The sequence below is a fragment of the Zonotrichia albicollis genome, chromosome 7, assembly GCF_047830755.1.
Source record: "Zonotrichia albicollis isolate bZonAlb1 chromosome 7, bZonAlb1.hap1, whole genome shotgun sequence".
Taxonomy (NCBI): Eukaryota; Metazoa; Chordata; class Aves; order Passeriformes; family Passerellidae; genus Zonotrichia; species Zonotrichia albicollis.
The window spans coordinates 28,181,715-28,194,371 of NC_133825.1; the positions used below are offsets into that span (position 1 = coordinate 28,181,715).

Genomic DNA, 12,657 nt, shown 5'->3' on the forward strand with positions numbered 1-12,657 from the left:
ATATATTAAACACTTCCATTGAAACACAGGTTCACTGATAGCGTGGCAGCTCCCTGCAGATTCTTTATGATGGATTTTGTTCCCCTCACACTTCATAATTGCTGTCTTGTTACATCATGCTTCTCAGTGAAGGTTTACTCAGATAATTAATTCTAGTGATGGGAAATTAAAATTGTGCATAAATTATGTTCACACCTAGTATGCAGTATTTTGAACTGATACATCGAAAAGTCTTTGGGTGTATGTCTGACAGATTCATTTGTAATTGCAAACGGAGCTGTTGTCAATTATGTTGCTTGTAACAAAGTAACATATTGAATATTTAGTGCTAAGTATATGTTTTGAAGATGTAATGTCAAGGAGAGTATTATCTAGTTAGTCTGGTACCTTATAGAACATTTCTATTTCTCTTATTTCTAAAGATGTGTCCAAATAGGTTCTTAGTTTTACCTAGCAGGGATCCAGGAAGACAGATTTTCTGGTTTTTATTGCTAGTCTTGGCCCCACCTATATACTGAATTTCACTGTCAAATTGCTAACATTAACTAACCCAAATACTTACTTTGCAGGAGGCCCAGAAGATCAATGGTGGTGGAGATACACAGGCAGATGGAGCCTGCAAACCAACAGATGAAAAAGAGGAGAATGTGGCAGCAGAAGTGGGATGGATGACGTCTGTGAAGGATTGGGCAGGAGTCATGATATCTGCCCAGACATTAACTGGCAGAGTACTTGTAAGTTTTCTGTGATTTTCTATGTTTTTATTTTAAAGGAAGCACTGTGTCCCAGCATTAGTGGAGGGTTTTTGATTGGTTTGTTGCATCAGCACTGAGTCAATCCTAATTTTCTCTGCAAATAGCAGACTAGTTCCCACTGCAAGAGAGAGGCAGAGACAGCAAGTAAGAAAAAATGACTGCCAGTCCACTCACCAGCCTATTTCACTACTCTGCCCCATGATTTTGAACTACAAACAATGAATTTATTAATTTCATATTAGGTGTTAAAAGTAAGACTATAAAATAAAGACCTGTTTTTATCTGAAAGTAAAATTGTACCTGGAAGAATGGAAGCAAACATAGAAATTAAGCCCAGTGTTACAAATGTAGAGAGTGGTCAGAACTGGAAAGCAAAGACAAGATTGAAATGGCTATGCAACGAGATTTGTGATATATTCAATAGACTAATAATGATTTTATATTTCCTTTGTACTTTTCTTTATTAGTGTAAAAATCCTTCAAACCTGTGAGCAGTTACATATCAAATGGAGACAGATGATGATAATGTGTGGCTTAAAGGGAATAAAACTTTTTCATTTTTCACTTTATTTAAATAGAATTGCTTTAGAGCATTGTCAAATATTAAAATGCAAGGGTTTTGTGTGGAGTTCGCTGCAGTAAAAAGTGTCTCCTCTGTAATTTGGATTAGATTTCTTTTTAGAATGCACATACTTATAAACTAGAAGCTAAAGTGATTAAAATCACTTCAGAGAATCCCAGTGAAATTTTGTAACTGGTTCGAAATAAAATCATCACTGAAATATAATGTTCTTGATGCCACAGCCTTTGAAAATGTGTCTTTTGCTCTTCAACAATGTAGATGGGAATTTGATATGTGTTTTAAAAAATGTCTCCATGTTGAATTGCATAAGCACATGATTTGAGAACATGCTAATTGAACCCATGCAGTTCTGTTTGCATTTGATGTTGAATGGCATAAATATAAATAACAGTAAAAGGCACAAGTTTGCATAAAATCTGTTCAGGAAAATACTGATTTACTTTGAAGTGCTGTAAAATGCTGTAGATGATGGAAGTATCAGATTTCTGAGGTGAGTTTCTCAAAGAAGAATCAGACACATTCATAATTAATCTCGAGATGCAGGAAATTAAACATGTTTATGAACTGATTTTGCTTCCTGAAATTATATCATTTGAGTAAGAAGAAAAAGATTTTCTTAATTAGATGGAGTGTTTGATATACAGAATGAAGTCATACGTATATTGTTGAATTTGACACAGTTCAGTCTATGGGAATCTGTAGACCCTTACTGGACTTCTGAGAAATTATTAAGAAAGGGTAGAGGGCCTCACTACTGATTTGGGGAAAACCAGTGGATCTTTAATTATATAAGTATTTATAGTAAATTTTCCTGGGAAATATAGATCGGTATTTTATATGCCTTTTGGTCTGTTTCCTTGTGTGTTTTGGTTTTTTTCAGTATTTTTCACAGCTAGATTTTTTCTTGCTGCTTTTTATTTACTTTTAATTTCTTTTTTTTTTTTTTTTTTTTTCTGAATGAAAGGACTCAAATTTTTTTAGCATTGAGTGGGGGAAAATCCCCACAACTTCTTGTGATATGTAATAGCTTTCTAGCTGCCAGAGTGAAATTTAATAGTTCAGAAATTGTGGGGTTTCTCCCTGTTTCCAAAGACATAGTGGCTGTTATCTCCTTGCTTTAATGAGAATAGGAGCTCAAAGGATAATTTGGTATTTGACAGATAAGAAATTGGACAAGCAGTTGTGGCTGGTATACATATACATTTTTTGACAGTGTTCTTGACAGTATCAGCTATTTCACCAGGTTTTCAAAGCAGGAAGAGAAACCTTCAGCAAACATGAGTATGCAACATTTCAGAATTCAATTATGAAGTTTAATACGTTTTCTCGAGGATCAGACAAGTTCTCATAAATTTCTTTTTTTTCTTTCTTTTTTTTTTTTTTTTTTCCTTTTGGATCCCTCTCATCCTGGAAATGTCCTGCAACCAATCTTCTTGTGAAATTAACATAGCTTTTTTTCATTTTTTCTGAGCATGTGTAATATTCTATGGATGCAGTTAATCTGAATAGGACTTAATTTAGAATAAAATATATTAATTGGCTAGAGAGTAGGAATTGAATGCATGCTTCAGTGATTTAGTCTTTCATACTCATAGTGTTCCAAGTTTTACAAGTCCAATATAGCATTAGTTTTGCAGCAGTGAAGCACATGCATTCTTTGATAAAACAATTTGTTTGCTCTGACATTACGATTTTTCTTAGTTATGCAAGGTTTGGTGGGACTTAGAGAAAATCCTAGTCAGGCAAAAATAAATAGTGCCATATCTGCCCTTTAGCTGTGGTCTAGGTTTCTGAACATAAAGGAGAAAAGGGAAAGTCTTTCTCAGCTTCTAGATCTGACTGCACAGGCAGGACTCACAAGATGTTCCATGCCCTGGGTGTTATGATGTGGTTTTGCTGGTGGCCCACACCTCTTTTTTTTTTTCCTCCTCTTTTTTGGTTTTGTTTGCTGCTGCCTTTTTTTTTTTTTAAGTTATTTTAGTTCTTGGAGATGGAAAGAATTATATATGTATTTTAGATTATACACTATTACATTTGTATAAAAGTTCCCTTTTCCGCATTGAGGTCAAAAAGTAAGAGAAATGACATAAGGATTGAAGAGCAGATTCTTCCCTAGCTGGGGCATTTGTAACAAGGCAGTGCCCAAAGTGCTTTGCATGTACCTTGCAGGGTGTCAGTGTAACTGCACAGGTCTGATCATTGCAGATGTTCAGAGATTATGAACGGCTTGTCAGTGTTTGGCACTCACCTGCCAGCTGTTCACGGGGAATGGTTTAGATTCTGCTCATCTCTATTGAGAAATGAACTTTGTTTAGTTATTTTTAATCTTTCATAGGCCTTGGTGGCACATAAATGAATACAAGGGATGAGTTCTAGATTGCCTTCATCCGTGACAATGATGGGGGCTATTTCCAGGGTTTCCATAGGAATAGGAACAATGTTCTCCATGTAAGTTCATGAGGTAATGATAATGGAATAGAGTAGGAAGTGTTGAGTAAGTCTTGTTTGTTTCTATGGTAACTGCATCTAGTTTAAATTCCAGTTATGCATTTTCTGAATATTTATTTGTTATTGACAATAGCAAGGGGGGGTTTTTGCAGGTTTTTTTGTTCTGGATTGAAGGGTGGGCTTCTGCTCAGAGTCTGGTGAGAAAGTTCTTCTATTGCACATAGGTCTTTAAAACCACACATGGGTGCTACATTTAGATGTAGCTGTTCTGATTGTTGCTGTACTTTTTATTTTTGGGAAACTGCTGTAATTTCAGTGGATCTTGTACTTAAAGGAATAATGCATACTGCATGATGATTCTTGGGGTGTCCTCTGCAGGACCAGGAGTTGGATACAATGATTCTAATGTATCCCTCCAATTCAGCATATTCTATGATTAACATATGTTAAACTTAAATTTTCTTTTCTCTGAGGTTTTTCATGAGTTATATGGCTAATCAAACATAAACTGCATTTTTTCTGCTCAGTTTTACCAGTTTCAAGTACTGCTATGTAGAGAATGGATAAGGTTAGCATAAGGTACATGTCCTGGTAAAATCAAATCAAGAAATGAATAAAAAGTACATTTTATAAAGAAATGACATGAAATATTCTCAGAACTGGACTTAAAACATTGTATTTGAATTTTTAATGCAAAAGGTGGAAAAGTAGAAAATTAGTGTATATATAACACATGCAATTTATCTTAATTGAAACTCCTTATTTTTATAAGCCTCCTTTTTGTAAGCCATATCTCACTGTAGCCTACTCTATCTTATTTTCAGTTAGGTTATAGCTGCTGCTATGGAAGTTACCCATTTTAAAGTTATCTTCGGACTTAGGGCTGTGATGCAGTGACTTTTGTGACCTTTAGATAGTTGGCTAAGCTTGCAGAAACCATTCTAATAGTATTTAAAAGCATGAGGCTTTTCCTACAGTGGGAATAAATATCTTCTGCTAAATTTTTTTGCAAGTACCACTTCTTTTCTTGTCTAAATGAAGCTATGCATGGCATTCTGTCATTAAAATGAAGAAAAGCAAACACACTTTAAAAATAATATATAAAGTTTTGAATGGTGTGATTATTTTGAGAAAGTCACGAATGTGTTTGCTCTTCAGATGGCAAATGTGGTTTAGGTAAACTTCTGTTATACAGTGCTTCATTGGTGAAAAATTGGTGTAAGATTGCACTATTGATAACCTGTATTGCTGGCTATGCATGTCAAACATGAGTAAGGGCATGTCTTTGCCACTTTTTTCTTGCATGAATCTGGCATGAAAGTGTGTAAATACAGAAATGTGCCTTGTGGTAATGGTGTGTTGATCCTCTTGATTAATGTGTAGTACAGGGGAAATTTGCCTTCCACCTATGGGCCACTGACAATAGCCAGGTATTGAACAAAAGATACAAACACAATTCTGCATATTTACAAAGCTTACTGGAGGAGACAGATGGCTTCCCCTAAGGCATTTGTGCTGTTCCTATGTGAAGGGCTGCTCTGATGATGCAGTTGATAATATTTCTGATGATGCAGTTGATAATATTGGGGTTTTTATGGTGTTTTATTCTCTTTGTGCTTAGTGTATTTGAAAAAAAAGTGCTTGTAATCAAAGCACTGATGTGATAATGAATGTTTTGGAAGAAAATTATGTGTATGTTTTTGTACAGCTCTACCATCAATCATTTGTTCTGAAGCATGGGGTAAATGGCACAAACTGCTAAGCTTGTGGTAAAAAGAAAAAAATCTCCATTTTGATGTTCAGCAAAATTTTCACACAAAATATTGTCTATCAAAATCAGTTTCCTTTTCCTTTTTAGCTAATTTTTATTTTCCTTTTGAAACTGTTTTTAAGTATTTCTTGAATATTCAGAGGTTTCTTAAGGAATATTCTCAACATATCCGTCAGTAGTTCTATGTGGCTCCTTAAATTCGCGTTGCTTTGACACAGGAGATTCCTCTCTGCTTTAATTAATGCTTTGTTTTAGCTTCAAATGCTGCAGCGGAGACAACTTCAAAGCTTACTACCGAGGCTGCAGGAAGTCCCACTTTTCCTGTGAAGTCTGATGTCTGTGCTGGTAAGGTTTGGAAGGCTTGGTTCAATTGAAGTAGTAGTAACTCTATATTTGCCTTTCTGAAAAGGGAGCAAGTAATTATATGGTAGAAACCAGCATGGAGAACTTGTCAATTAGAAGTAAAAATCAGGGAATATTAACTGCTTGTTCCATATGTTTTACCTAGAAGCTGGATGCTCTCAGAACCTTCCATAAATCCAGAGCAAAATGCCATGAGTTTAAGGGAGGAACTTCCTTGTCCTCTTGAATGATCCTGCTCCTCCTTCCTAGTTAGAGTCCTCATCCTGCAGACATTTCCCTTCAGCTTGGGATAAAGATAGGAGAAAATATTTTGAGTAAGGAGTATGGGGGGGAAAAAAAAGGCAAAGAGACAAAAACTTTTCAGAAGTTTGAAACAGTCCTGTTGGCTCTTTGAGTCTTGTGAAGACTGCTTCTATTCATCAGAGCTATCTAGGATAGGTGGGGGAAAAGGCAATTTCTGCAATGTAATGCCATGCCTTCTTATGAGCTATGGAATTGCTAACTGTGACTGTGAAGGAGGAGTCACAAAACTGACTTAATTGAGGCAGGGTAAATATAGAATGGGAAAGGAAACAGTATCTGATTCTTCCTCTATTTCTGGTCCAAATTTAATAAAATAAAAATTTCAAACACAGTGTACTTGTTACTGCTTAGAATGGGGATACCACTTGGGAACTAAAAGTGAAATGTGGAACCCAATCCTGCCTTCTATAGACTGCATGCAAACTAAGCCATCCAGTTCTGTCAGATGCCCACAGTCCCCTCATTGAAAAACATGTAACTCCTACAGACTGTTAAAAAAATCAGTTTGTGCCTGTCAGGGGTAAAATCTTTTAAAAATTACTTCAGTAGAGATGAGTAGATTTTTAGTGAGCCATCTGATTGTTGTGATATACAAAATGTGATCCTGTCATGAGCCTGCTGTGGAATACTGAGCTCTTGGTTCTTGTCAGCCATTATATTTAATCCTATAACATGTATTCTGAAGGTGTTGAACGTCCCTTGAGAAAGTATAGCTATGTATCTTGGTAACAAGTATGAGTGTATTGTCAGCAGTTTAGTAACAATGCAAACTGTTTGTAATATCCCTGTCAGCTGTTTAATTTTATATTTCTTCCTTTTTTTTTAAATCTGTTCATTATGACAAGGGAGAAAGTCTTCTCTTGTGAGTTTGGATGCTTTGTTTGGGATTTTAAAATCGAGCCAACTCAGATGCTGTAAGGTTGAGTTCAGCTTTAGAGTGGCATTGGGGCAGCTGGCACTTGATCTGTGTGGGCAGTGAGTGTCATTGGACTGTCTGGACAGTGCTCCCTGCTGCCATTTCTTGTCCATGCTGCAGTTTGGTCCCCATGCATATGGGAGCTGCACCACTCAGTTCTATTTGTTTCAGCTAAATCAGAGTTCTACATTCTGCTCTAAGAAATTCCACAGGATATTTCTTGAGAATTATAGTAGTTTGTTCAGATTTATTTTTTCAAGGCTGCAAGTTTGTGGTTTTTGTTCTCAACCATGGCCAGAGCAAATTTTGTCATTGGTGCTTATGACTGATTTTCTTCAATGAATATGATCAAGCTGCACACTGTCAGACAAAGTTTGAAAACTGTTTTGTGCTACTTAGAGGATTTTTTTAAGAATATCAAAGTAGATGAGAATCCAAAGTTTTTTCTCTATTACAAAACAGCAGCATAAATCATCATGTCATGCTAACAGAAAAGTGTTGGAGAAACCTGTAGCTATTTTCATATCAATCTGTTAAAAATGTTGTAATAATTTCCCTATAGATTACATATTCTGATTTTGTTTTGTTTTCTCTCATGGTAGTTATTACAAGGTTATTTTGGATAAGTTGGTGGTTTTCAATTTGCTGTTGAGATGGCTGAAAAGTGAGAAGTAACTAAGAAAAGTTACCAGATTGATAGATTTACAGTTGCTGTTTGGTATTTTTAAATACAATGGATAATTTTAAGTGTCTCTAGGCTGGAAAAAGTTGTCAGCCACTGGCTTAAAGCTTTTGGAGGAGTTAGCTGGGCAGAAAACTCTTCTCTGTTTGAGGTATCATCTAGAGGATTCACAATAGATGGTGTGGTCCATAGCAGAAACTTTAAATTTTCTAAGCATTTTTGGGCACTCTTCAAAAATAATGGGAACAATGTGAATTCAGTAGCTGCAGTGTGTGACTGCTGAGGTTTGATATGTTTTCTGTTCTCAGATCTAACAGTAACTTGCATGACTTTGAACATGCAACTAAACTTTGTATTACTCCTTTGTTTCTGTGCAATATAGGATTCAGATTAATTACCCATGCTTGTAAAAAGCATTGAAATCAGCTTTTAAAATTAGTGAAATCAGAACTTTTTTTTCTCTCCCAATACACATTTTCTGCTCCAGAATACATTTCTGTCTATATAGTTAAATCAATTTAGTAATATGAAATGCATGTGTCTGCTTTATATAAATTTTTTATATTTATACATGAATGATTTTTACTTCCATATTATGCATTTGGAGATTGTATACTCATGTATCAATTTTTTTTGACTATACAGGCTCTTTTCCTTAGTGTATTTTTCTGCACTTCTGCTTTTTAAAAAATTTTTTTTGGATCTGATAGATGCAGACAGATAATCTGAATTTTTCCTTGCCATTCAGTCCATTAGAATTATTATGTATCCTCTTTTGGAAAAGGCCTTGAGCATCAACACTAGTTGCTTGTGGTCTCTTTACAGCTGATGGCTCTTTATATGAATGACCAATTTTTTAATGATGCAGTTCCATTGGATATCCAAACCCACTGTTTTATTTCTACAAATGAAAAGCTTGTCTGTGTGAGATGTTTTGTTTTACTTGGAGAATGCATCTTGTAGTGTAAAAAAAAGTTAGATCTGGTTTTATAAAAAGCAAATTATAGAGCTGGTTGAGTTGTCATGAGTTAATTCAATGATATTCAGGAATTACAAGACTAAGTATGTGATGAAGTCTGAAAACTTTTAGTTTGCCACAAAATAAGCTTTGGATTGAGAGAGGCTTGAGTCTTGCCTCCTGTAACTAAGAATACTGATAGCAGATCCTTGTACTTGTAGTGAAATCTCTACTTGTCTTGTTGATTATTCAAGGAATAGGAATATATGAAAAAGCTTGGAAAATCTTTGTTTTTGTTACACTTTCACAATTAGCATACTAATTGAAAATAGCTTTATTATCTGCTATTAAGTCTCATTTGCAGGTACAGTGATGAGTATGTATGAATCCTCTTTCCCATTTTGTTTCAAGTATGTTAATATTGCAACAACTTCTGACTTGGCATGAGTATTGGTATTTTTGTGTTATTTGGGTGTTTATATAAGAAGGCCCATTACTTTTGTCAATACTAAATAAACCCAGAAGAAACAGTTTTAAGCTTCGTTTGGTGCAATTGGGTTTGTTTTTATGTTTTGGGTGTTTTTTTTTTTCTTTTTAAAATTATTAAGTGATCTCTGCTTTAAATTAGGCATCACCTTTTGAAAGGGTTGGATTTAAATTTCAAGACTCCCAACCTTTTGTTATCAAATCATGGCAGCATGAGCTGTTGAGGAATGTTATATGTAGTTGCCAGTAAAATACTCTACAGAGAGAATTTTGCTAAGCAAAGCCCTGTGTTTACCTGATGGAAATGTAGGTGAGTGGAACTAATGACACCATATTTCTCTAGATTTTTTACATTATTTCTAATGAATATTTCAACCAGTTCACTTGATACTAAGCTAAGGCATGCTCTTCTGTTCGTTTTGATTTGATAGCACCTAATACAACTTGAATGCTGTAAGATGAACTAGTAAACACCTACGGGTTCATCATATCATTTATTCCAAATGAGGGAATTAATGGTTTTTGTCATCAGCTCAGCACATTTATTCTTAAACATTCAAAATGCTTGGTCCTTCTTTAATCTTGCCCATCTTTTCTCTTTGTATTGAGTGTGTCCGACTATACCAGACTGGGAGGTTTCTATGGTTGTTTCAAAGATTCTGCTTCAGATCAGGTATTTTTAGTCTGAAATGCAGTATAGTCTCTCATGCTGTACCCTTAAGTTGAAACAAACAATAAAAAGTGTGTTTTGAGAAACTGTGCCTTGCTCTCATCGCTCAGGTTAAAAGACTGCCTTTGCTTCTCATGCTTCCTGAGAGCTGAGTACATGCCTCTTATTTCCTAACATAATACATTTTCTACAACATAATACATTTTCTGATGTGTTTTCTGATAACATAATATGTTATCTAAGTTTTATTCTTGTAGATGATTCAAAGTCCTTTGATTTCTCTAAAGGAATATATCGTTATGTCCAGGAATTTTAGTTTAGACATTAAAGGAATACAGTAAGTGCTTCCTGCACCTGTTTTCTGGTCTTTTATGCTTTTGGCATAAGAGATGTGATTTTGTTATGAAAATGAATAACTGACTATTAAGAATTTAACTTCACCTGGACAGCAGTCATTAAATATTAATGCATATAATTAGTACTTCTACCTTCTGTACTAGTTGGAAATATTATTGAGTGTTTATGTGGTCTGTGTGTGGATGTTTTCTACTTTTTAGACTGGAGAAAAGGTAAACCAGTTGAATTTTAAAGCCTCTATGTAGAAAAAGTTGACAGCGGTATGTCTGCTGTGATAAGCAGTTACACTTTCAAGAACTGTAAAAACAAAATACATGCCTTTATTTGCTAGCAATGCCAAAAATATCTAAAAAGCATAAATTAGCTGACAGAAGTGTCGACAAGTGTGTTATTTGAGTTACCTTCCTCTGCGTGCTGGTTTGCTTCAAAAATACGTAGTGTGATTCTTTGTCAAAATGCTAAAAAAGAGTTCAGAGGAAAATCTAAGGCACTGTAAGACTAAAAGCATATTGGAACACAAAGTTAAATTCATTTCTAGCTTCTGGGTCGAGTTTTGGTCTTGTGCTTAACTGTGTAATTTAATTGGAGTTAGCTCAGTCGATCCATATTTACACTGCTTTAATTGAGGACAGATGTAGATGGCTAAATTTGAGGATGAAAATAACATATATGGAATAGTATGTTCCTGTCAGAGAGCCAAATGAAGCTTTATCAGAACTGCAGACACCTGTCTTCCTTCAAGAAATTTAAAGAGAATACATGTGCAGGCCTATTGGTAATGTAAAGCTAATTGTGGATTTTTTTCCCCTAAAGGAAGATGAATAGGTTTTAGAATTAAAACAAAGCAGAAAAACTCTCCTGCCACAATCCTCTAGGGAGTTTCTAGGCTCAAGGTCAGCTGCTGTTGAATAGAAATGAAATTCTGTCCAAACTCCTCTGTCAAGCCTTTCCCTTGGCAGGACCAAGTATGAGCATAATATTTAATGGTAGTGGCAGTTAAAGTTTGAGCAAAAGTTTGGCTGAAGCAGGTTCTTAAAAATTTGGGAACATTCTGGTTTTATATGGTTCTCTGTAGCACTTGCAGTTTTCTAGACATCTTTTCAGTGTTGGGATACTGTGCCTTATTTGCAGTTTGTGTCCATGAGCTTCAAGATGGAAAACTGGTACTGGAAATTTTAGTAAAACTTTTAGACTTGTCAGTGAGGTCTTTTCTCTTGTGTTTGACTACAGAATTAGATTTTTCCCTCCCCCACTGATGGAAGCCTTGCCATTTTTTCCTTGGTAAAATTCTGGGAAATGAACGAGCCAATTTTTTCCATGTTTCTGTAGGAAGGGAATGTGAACCAATAAGTTTCAACGAAATATAATTTCTGATACAGTCACCTAGTAGTGCACTTCCTGCTGAACTGAAGGTCTGTTAAGTTCACACCCCTGCTTACACGGAAATGCATCCATGTGATGGTTACTCCCAAGGACACGAGTATCTCTACATGTTGTACTTCAGTAATTATATTCCCAAAAGACAGCAAAGGAAACACAGACTCTTTAGTGTGTGTATCTTCTGCTGATTCCAATGGGAGCAGGGATTAGAGAGAATATTAACTGAAACTGTATGCGTAGGTTTTAAAGTACAGGGATTAGATTTGGTTAATGGTTTTGTTAGTCTTTTGAAACAGTACTTGCTCATTGGCACTACAGTGAGGCAAAGATACCTGCTCTAAATGCAGAATTGGATAACTTGATTTCTTTTTTGAGTTTGTCTTAAGGACATTTCTCTTTACTGCCATGCTGATTTCCTTTAATCTGGCATAGATAAATCCATGTTTGATAATAAATAAAGGGGAATTTTATTCTTGCAATTTAAACAGATTTAGATTTGCAGATTTAGACAGATTTAGATTTGTTGACAGATTCAGTGTTCTATGAAAACTGTTAAAAACCACAAGATTTGTATTAAATCATGTGTACTTTCCTGCACGGCATGACATTATCTATGGGTCTATAGATAAGATTTTTTTGTAAAGTATTTTAATGCAGCCATGTAGAGACCTTCATGCTGCTGTATAACAAAGCAAGGTCAAGGGAAGTTATAATGCAAAGCTTAATGCTTGGGGTTTTTTTCTTCATCCTAATATTTTATTTTTATAGTTGCAGGAAACCATGTTTTTACTGTGACCATTGCAGCAATAAAGTCTCATAGTATTTCGCAGAATAGAGACAACAGTTAGAAGTAAAAAGCCTTTATTGCATGGGAGGCACATGTCAGCTTAGTTTATGGTAGTTGGAAAAGGAAAGGGAAAATTATAGGGGTTTTTCTTGTCCTGCTGTACTAGAGCCCGCCCCACCCCCCCATTTAGCCAGGTTA

General features: G+C 35.3%; 1 protein-coding gene across 34 annotated transcripts in view; it reads left to right on the plus strand.

The window, feature by feature from the left end:
* Positions 1-12,657, plus strand: part of KCNMA1 (potassium calcium-activated channel subfamily M alpha 1) — a 406,748-nt gene that overhangs the window by 115,261 nt on the left and 278,830 nt on the right. For all 34 annotated transcript variants that reach the window (XM_074544761.1, XM_026799790.2, XM_005481495.3 and 31 more), the window contains one exon: positions 570-734. In XM_074544761.1, coding sequence (XP_074400862.1) covers positions 570-734 — 165 coding nt within the window. The remainder of the gene's footprint in view (positions 1-569; positions 735-12,657) is intronic.